General features: G+C 36.2%; 1 protein-coding gene across 1 annotated transcript in view; it reads left to right on the top strand.

Annotated features, from left to right (window-relative positions):
- Window positions 1–9,118, top strand: part of LOC117339788 (L-tyrosine decarboxylase-like) — a 14,943-nt gene extending 5,825 nt beyond the window's left edge. Inside the window, exons 4-7 of the mRNA XM_033901498.1 lie at window positions 2,503–2,642; window positions 3,040–3,045; window positions 8,339–8,554; window positions 9,101–9,118. Of these exons, the coding sequence (XP_033757389.1) occupies window positions 2,503–2,642; window positions 3,040–3,045; window positions 8,339–8,554; window positions 9,101–9,118 (380 nt within the window). The remainder of the gene's footprint in view (window positions 1–2,502; window positions 2,643–3,039; window positions 3,046–8,338; window positions 8,555–9,100) is intronic.
- Window positions 9,119–9,554: the final 436 nt, after the last annotated feature.

Consider the following 9,554-nt stretch of genomic DNA (forward strand, 5'->3'; position numbering starts at 1 on the left):
TTAAGAAAAAGGGGTGGTTTATTAAATTTTTTTAAAAAAAAACCACTTGCCAAAAAAAATTTAATTGTCTTTTTTAAAATAAATGTTTTTGGGTTTTCTTTTTCCTTTTTAATCCTTTTTTCCCTTTTTTCCAGAATTAAAATGTTTATAAATCTCAACCGTTCACAGTTTCCAGGCAATTAATATCACAAACAGAATTCATAAAGCTCTACTTGACAATGGCAACCTGTTTCTTACTATCATGCAAATTGATAATCCAACAGTATTCATATACTAGTAGTTCTTCTTGACAATTGTAAATCAGTTCTGATTAACAATTTGTCAAATTTTTCAAGTACATTCTCCAACCATTTCCTTTTCTAGAATTATCTGAAAACCTTCTTGTAAAGAAGCACTTGTCAATAATACTTGTAATATCTCTCTTAAGACCCCCCCCCCCCCCCCCAAAAAAAGAGAAAACAACAAAACAACATATAAATAAATAAAAAATGAATAAATTAAGATTTAATGTTCCAGAGTATTATATTTATGTAAGGGGTGTCTCCCGTTAACCTCTTATTTATGTAACACTTTCAAAGACGGTGTTAGCATGAATACCGTTTTAGAATGGTTACCCTACGCCGGTCCTTATCCGAATCAGTTACGTGCGTGCCCACCCCTGGCATCAGTCTCTTACTCTCCTTAACATTGACTCCATCAAGGTGTTTATTTCCCTTTGAAGGATATTGTTCAAGCTCCTGAATAAAGGCCCTGCGTGAGTTTGAGCGACGATATATGGGAACGTGATGACGAACATTTAAGGTCACTTTGATCTTTGCCCAAATGATATATTCATATCACTTTCCGTCTGTTGCGTCGTGCGTCCGTCGTGCGTAAACTTTTCATTCAAAGGGACTTTTTCTCAATAACCGAAAAGCCCAGAGTACTGGTATTGGGCCTGTAGCATGCTGGGATTAAGGGTTAACAGTGTTGATAAATGGAATACCTTGACCTCATTCACAGGTGTCAACTATTCTAAAACTTTAAACACATTCTTTTTGAATGAACAAAATGCCCTTAGACCCAATGTTAGGTCTGTAGCATACTTGGATGAAGGGCTACCAAGTTTGTTTAAATGGATGACCTTGACCTTTATTCAATGTTACAGGGATGAAATATGTCAAAAATCTTTAAACAACTTCTTCTTGATAACCAAGAGTCCGAAAGATCTGATATTGCGTTTTTATAATTCTAGGGTAATAGGCTATAAAGATTGTTCAAATGATTGTCATTGATCTTCATTCAAGGTCACTGGTGTCAAATATGCTTAACCAACATGCCCAGATACCTGATATTTGTTTTGTAGTATCAATGCGTAAAGGGCTATAACGATTGCTCAAATGAATTACCTTAAACTTCATTCAAGTTCTTAGGGTTCAAATATGCTTAATCATATCGACCGTTAAGGCACATGACCCTACTGTCTAGCTCGTCCCACAAATGCTCGATTGGGGACATAGTTGGACTGTATGGTGGAAATCAGGAACTGCAACGTTGATGGATACAAGGAAGAACGTGTGGTCTGAAGACTGAAGAGATTACCATGGATAACCAGGAGGAGAGGTGTTTTCACGTCTTGGGATATCCCTGCCCATACCATAACAGACCGTCCGGGACTCCTGCGAATCTGTCACTTTTGCTACGAAAGTGACAGAATATCGCTCGCAACGGCGTCGATAGACTCGTTGTCGTCCATCTGATCTGTAAAGCGGAAGCAAGACTCGTCAATCACATGTCTCCAATGAGCATATGCTTCTATCTTGACGTTGCGATGCAAAGCGCGGACATCAGCTCCTGGGACGGTCACCCTATCTCCATGCAGCTCTGAGACACCCAACTAAACGGGATATTGTTGTCTCGTGCACACAATATTACTGGACTACATGACCCTGCATTATCAGAGCGATGGCCCCAGCCCTATCGAATACACTTAATCACGGCATTTCGCTGCACAATCCCTTCAAAAAGAAATGTTTTGTGACTGATATGTAATGTTCAAATGTTCGATTTTTAGTGATTTACCAGCACATATTGAGCTAGAGTACCCAGGATGCACGCTTTCTTGAAAATCTGCTGAAGCATGCAGCGTAGAGTCAAGGTCGACTTAATTTTAACCTTATTTTCACTGTGCACTGATGTACCTCAGTGTGAAATTAAATTGAAATAAGACCACCTGTTTAAAAGCTATATAAGAAAAAACGAATATGCGTTTCTTTTTTCCGCTAGTATATACGGCAAAATATATGAAAAGTGAGTCGTACAAAAGTCGTTCCACCAGGTATATTGACCCACACTCCCTCTCAGTGCATCGTTTAAAAAAAGATGTTTCTGTTCCTGTTATCCTGTTCAAGTATCGGTACATTACCAGGATTACAAGGTAACTGCCTGTTATTTTTTCTGAATTCTATTAAAACAAATATGGATTATCATAGTGAATATTTTTCATTGTTGTATTGTTCTCAGCTTTGCAGAAACTCCTCGATGAATGCCTGGCTAAAAGGGTGCCCGTTATTGCCGTCGTGTGTGTTATTGGAACTACAGAGCACGGAGCCGTGGATCCAGTCGATGCTATTCTGAACCTTCGAGCAGAGTATCGGACCAAGGCGAGTAACAATTATAATATTGCAATCATTAGTACAATCAAGATATTGGTAATAAAGTCCCACTAAATGACCTACTTAAATATCTACTGAAAGGATATAGAAACGCAATCCGAAACTGAAAAGAAAATATGTTTTATTATACTTGATTAAACTTCATTTACATTACATCTTTATGTAATTCAAAATCACAAAGTAGCAATTTCAAAATTACTAAACACAACTTATCATTTGGGATTAGAATAATTATAAATTATAGAAGTGATAATTGAATAATTATTCGATGTTTACAATACAATGAATCCTGGTATATTTTACCCGCTTTTTCACCCGTATCCATAGAAACTAATAAAGGAAGGTTTTTTTTGCAATTAAACCACTATTTTCAATTGATTTTCAGAATAAGGTATGTAAACACTGTAAATTAATTTGTTACAGCAGGAAATGTAAGATTTTTTTAAAATGAAATAGGATCAGCTGACAGTTTAAAGCTTGGGTGACATGATATGTGATTATTTACTGATTAGAAAACCGCGAGTGCATTTGTTGCTATGCTGAACTTAGGTTGATTTGCTTTGTTTGTTTGCTGAGTTTATAACAACATACTCATGAACAGTCAGGATCATTTCGAGGCTGCGCCTCCTTGTAGTAGTTAGTGACTACCTTATTGAACAACACACTATAACATAATTGGATTGGGATGAACGGCGGCGACAAGGTAGCTTAATTGTTAGAGCATCCGGCTAGTGTTTGGGGTCCCGGTTTCGAACAATGATCTGGCCGTGCATTTTCCCTATCCTGTTAAAACACAGAAGGCCATGAACTCATGATTAGATGCCAATTGAAGTCTCATAATTAATTAAAGTTACATATTCCAAAACACTGTGAAATTATGAAAATTGTTAAACACTGGTAACCTCAAAACCATTCAATTTCCTTGTGCCAGTATTAATTTTTAAATGTTAAGGAGTGTTTTAAATGTCGCGTAAGTGAATTTAACCACAAGTGAGAAACCTAATATTAAAGTGGGGATATTAAAGGTAATGTGTGGAAAGAAAAGGTTTTGGGGTTATCAGTGTTATAAGATAACCATTACATAATCAAAGATCAAGATCAATTGGTGTGCAACTGACCCTTTTATTTGGTCAACCAAGATGACTGTCACAGGTTAATTTTTCTCTTATTGGTAAACATTTATATATTGTTTGATTTCGATTAAAATAGGTATATAGAGGTTTTAAGGAACTGCAAATTATATTGCATGGGTATCGTTGCCATATCAACCATACCAAGGCTTCTGATTTGGTGAAGCTTAGATATTGGATTTGGATGAAAAGTTGTAAATAGGGGTATTAGGGGAATTCGAATACAACCACATGTGTTTTATTGCCATGACAACCACATAGAGGCATCCAATTGGTCAACATTTAGATCCGAATTTATTTTTTTTCTTTTCCATAGAACCACGCTGATGCTTCCTATTGACAGAAATTTAGACATGGGACAATTTTGACGAAAACCTGGTCTCGAGCATGGAATCACTGAGCTTGAGACGGAAATCTCGAGTATTTTGATTTAGCAGGGTATCATGCTCAAGCAGAGTTATCGTCCATAACTACACTTCATTCTTTCTGTGACACTCCTTTAGGTTTCACCCCACTAGTATGGAAGTTCGTATCACCTTCAATCCAAAACAGGACAGCAGTTTGTCTACCTACGGCACATGTGAAGTTGTCATTGGCCGTCAATTTTTCGTTTCAATTGCAACTATTCATGAACAACGTAATTGAATTTGACCAAATTTGGTCAAAAACATCTCTTGGGGAAGGGTCATTTATTTTGCATGATTGATGACTCTTGGGCAAGAGATAAAGTCACAATAGAGAAAACAGAGGTAAGTACCCTGAATTGCTATAGACGCCTGAATGGAGTTCGGGCAAGAAAAAGCTGCATATGGAGATGGATAGGGTTAAAGGAAACAAACTTTGTATACAATTGATAGTGAATTTTGACCTAGGTCTATATCTTGTCTAGAACATCATTGGCTAATGGTAAACAGTTCTGTATAACGACTGGGTCTGTTCCGCCAGGGGCCGCTTAAGTTCCAATACTGTGAATTTAGCAATTTGTTTGAAATAAGATTCTTTTTTTAAAATATAGCGTTTGCCATAATAACTGAAATATACTCACTAACGATAGTATCATACAGGACCTTTTTTTTTGTTTTATTTTTTGTTTTTTGTTTTGTTTTTTTTGCTTGTTTTGTTTTTATTTAATTTTGCCTATGTTTGTTTGTGTATATCTCAGGCTGGCATTATGGTACGAAATCATGTTGGTTTAAGGTCTGTTCAGTCAATTAAAAGATTTAAAAAAATGTTCGTTGCATGCGATTCCCTGAAGCTGATGCCACGGCTTCAGTTAATAGGATTGTATAATGTTGAAATGGCCCTCGTAGATGTGACAACTTTTCTAGGCGCCTTACCTTTTTACAGATTTTATGTTACAGGGCCTAAATTTTTACCTACTGGCAGACGCAGCGTGGGGTGGGTACTATACGACCATAATAAGAAATCCACCTGAAGATGACCAGCTGCTACCACCATTTCCCATCAACGACTACGTGCGTAAACAGCTTTCCTGTCTGAAAGACGTTGACACTGTGACCGTTGATCCACACAAAACAGGATACTGTCCATATCCAGCAGGAAGTCTGTGTTATAGGTAATAATGTTTGAAGAATTTGACCACTGTGCCTGTTCTTATCCAAGCCTTTGCTATTAGAAACGTGAAAATTGAAGGATTTAACCAACTGGGATCGTTCCTATTCAGCAAGATGTCTGTGTTATACGTAGGCTTAAGTTTGAAAGTAATGGACACTGGCCGTCCTTTTCAACGTAAAGTATTTGTTATAAGTAAGTTAAAGTTTAAAGGACATCGGCGCTGTGACATGAGATTTGTCCTAATTGTAAAACAGAATCTCTTATTATCATCATATCGTATAACATCTGTTTCCTTTCTCTACTGTTTGTGTTCATTACTGCTTCATTGACAATAACAACACCCATAGTTCTAATAACTGCTATATACGAATTTCAATAATGTTGTGCTGGTATGTACATTACATTGTACCCAGCAGTACATTACCAAATTGAACCATTTGCGTATCATTGATGGGCTACCTTGATGATAGTTTGAAATAATTATGCCGTCAGTTTTAGATATATTTATTGGGTCTGCTCCACATTTTTCTGCTGATATATACGTGACAGAGAGATAGAGAAATTAAGGAGAGTTCCAGAAAGGTTAAGAAAGGGAAATACAAATATGGAGGCATTTTTGATTTCATTCCTTTAATACTTTTTTTGTGGTTTTCTTGAAATATAATTTTGAGCGCTACTATCCAGGCCAAAAAGAGTGGTTAATATAAGTGTATATCACTTGTTTCACAATAGTTATAAAATAAATATTTATATTACAAGTGGTATCGCCTACTTTGCATGCCCCGGGAGAAAGTCAACGCGACATATTTTTATAGGTGGAGTACGATATTTCTTCTTGATGCTAATGATGTAGGCAGAGTTAGCATCTAGTCAAGTTATATTTGCTTTTGTTTTATTTAAATCACATTAACTTTCGTCCAAGCGTTCTATTGACTGCACCAGCCATGTTGTTTCCTTCTCGACACATTTATCCGAATAATCTTCTCTGATCAGGAGCGATTTTCATGTTAGAGATGGACATACCTTCCTATGCATTTTGATTTGAATATTTATCGTTCAAGGCTGTTGAGACCTTTGGTCTTAAGGAAAAAGTATCATATTGATGACATTTATGGTTGGTGTTGTCGATGAAGTAAACGACGAATATTTCACCGTGGAACACTTATGTACTCTATCATTTTCACAGCTTTATACTCTTTTTGTTTAATGAAGGATCGGGAAGATGAAATTGTCTCTGGCTTTCTCTACTGATATGCTGCATAGCGCATCTTACCTGAATACCAATTGTTTTGGACTTGAGACATCGAAGCCAGGAGCGGCATCCGCTGGAATTTACCTGGCACACAGGGTACATATCAAATCCTCATTTCCCCAGCTCGTTGACATGTACGGTTTACGTCAATCTCCTTCAGTCTTCATTTACATTCTGCCAAAATTGATTCTAGGTAAACCTTATGTAAACGTTGAAATACTGTTGAACAAAAAACAAAGCATTATCAATAAAAGCATCTGATGAAAACACTTATGGAGAAAGTATATAATACACATGTCTGTTTTGATCAACGAGAATGTAAAGAAGGATTTTGATTAAAATTGATTCGCATGGCATTCAACACGTCATCACGCGGAAATTGACGTCGATAATAAAGGGTTTGAAATTTAAGAAGATGGAAACCTTAACTCGTTTTTTTTCTGAGAAAGTTCCTATACAATGTTATTTACACAGTAATATTCCAATACCAACCAAAGTCTCATACTTTATTTTGTTCACCACGCATGTGGATTTATGTTGTGCCACATTATGTTTCTCATTATTGTATTCATGTACAATATACATTGTTGAACTTTGTTGCAACTTCAACATTCCGATGAATTCATATTGTTTACAGGCTACGTATTGTGTCTGCGCTGCCCTGAGCGAAGGCTGCATTATGTATTTTTTAGTGGTTTTGTTAGTTTTCAATGTTTGCATTGATGAAATATAGTTCAACAACATCAAATAGTACTAGCATTGAAAAGATTTTTACGAATAGGGCAAGTTACGCATATATATTCTACTTTCCCTTTGTCACCGCATTCCTGATTGAAACCGGTTGGGTTGGCATGGAAGCAATAGACGCCGTGGTTTCAATACATATCTTTCATCTACATGATTCTGAATGTCGTTGAAAATTATTTATATATTATATTGATTTAATTACGATTTGTTGCATTCTTGTAGTGATGTTAATTCGTTTCCATGCCGCCTTCGACACTAAAACACTGAATAATTCCAATATCGGGACATAACCATTAACAACGATCGTCGTTTTTCCAAAAGTGCAACCTTGTATCCAACTTATAAAATGATAAAACGAGGCATTTGAAATAATTTAACTCATTAATGTAGATTTTGATGTGCGCCTGAGTGTTTTTCGCGTCAAATGAGGAAAAGTTCGATTATATTTAAAAAAAAACATCGAAGTATAACTTTTCCCCGACAACAAATATAATATTTTAAATGGAAACGTTAAAAGCAATCAGATGCATTGGACTTTTCATGAGAATATTGTTATACACTTTCAATTGATTACAGATGCCCCGTTGAAAAAAAAGTGATTTCTAACGGTGTTAATGATGTTGCATTTAGCAATCACATTACCTCAATATATATGCGAGTGACCTGAAAAGCCCGTCGTTATACAGAAGGCGATGTGTACTTTTATTTCAAATGCTTATTGTGCACGTACAGCATTGTAAATCAGTAAATAAAGACAATGGAAAACTAGTAAAGTGATTAAGGTACTGATACACTATGGGACAATATTAACAGTGGTGCGATATTGAAATGGCATTTGCAATATTAAGAGACCTACATCAAATATTATACCATGACTTCGCATTCGAATCGTCAATGCGACAGTTACTAAATATAGAAGTCTCGAACAGATTCTTCTTATTTTAATCAACGGATATTTTCTGTTCGCATACATTTTGCAGGTTATAGGGCTTCACAGTTCGGGTTATGGGCGTATCCTAGGACAATCAGTGTTCGGTGCCAAATTGTTCTACTGTGCTTGGCTCACAGTGGCCAAACCAGATGACAACTTCGTGTGCATCCCTTTGATCCCCATTGATGAAGCATACGAGGAAGAGATAGCGAAACAGTTCATCCGAGAGAGAATTCTTGGAAAATCCTATGAAGACCTTTCGCTGGTATGTACTACTATGCATAATTCGTAATTGTTATAGAAATATACATCTTCAGTGGATTAAAAGATAATATAATTGGATAATTACTGTCAATTCAAATACTTATAGACAACCCACATTGATAAATCAATTATAACTGGTCTGCGTTTTAACGTTAGTTGAACATTCTTACAACTGTAGAAATCGTTGAATTATTATGTCCCTGACAGTGACGTACCCGAATTTTTAACTATTTCAGTTGAACACTCGGCATTTGGAAGAGGGTATGATAACTTGTATTTCATTCTTGTGTGGTGGACAAGGATGCAAATAACGAATCAACAGTCATACCTCATCCTTTATTTCACTACGTCAAGTCTAGTGTGTAATTCTACAATTTGGAAACATACGAAACGATACTACATCTTGCCCATGCTTTCTTAACCATTTAATTTGTCTAATCTTTTCACAATTGTGTTAGACACAAGTTGTTTATTCCTGCAGGCAAATCTTTCAATACAATGACATTAGCATCTGTTATACAAATTTTTGTTCTGTTTTTAACAATAGGCCACTGTTCTTTTCTGACATGATATGCTCATTAAATGCGCATTAGGTGGTCGTCGACTTTGGCCTAGATCAATACTTTGCTTTAAGACACATAAATTGGTACGTATCGACCAGCCGATGCCAGGGCTTGAATGTATAATATAACTCCCATCTATCAGCTCCTTTCAACATTTTACCCCTGAACTGATTTGAACGACAATACTATATGATTTTTGAAAATATTTCTTTTGCCAAGTTTGCAATGTCATGGTATTGGATGTATTTTCACTCCTTATATTTACACGACCTTTGGTTGGATGAATCCATCATAGTGACAGTAAGGTTAATCTCAAAACATTTTTTCTCGTTTATGCGAAAGCCACCTATTTAGCCTTTTTTGAATATACATCATTACTTTCTTCCTCGTCAACTCGGCCTTGCAGGTAAGAACATTTTACCTGCTGCCCCCGTTGCT

The sequence above is a fragment of the Pecten maximus genome, chromosome 12 (genome assembly GCF_902652985.1).
Source record: "Pecten maximus chromosome 12, xPecMax1.1, whole genome shotgun sequence".
Lineage (NCBI taxonomy): Eukaryota > Metazoa > Mollusca > Bivalvia > Pectinida > Pectinidae > Pecten > Pecten maximus.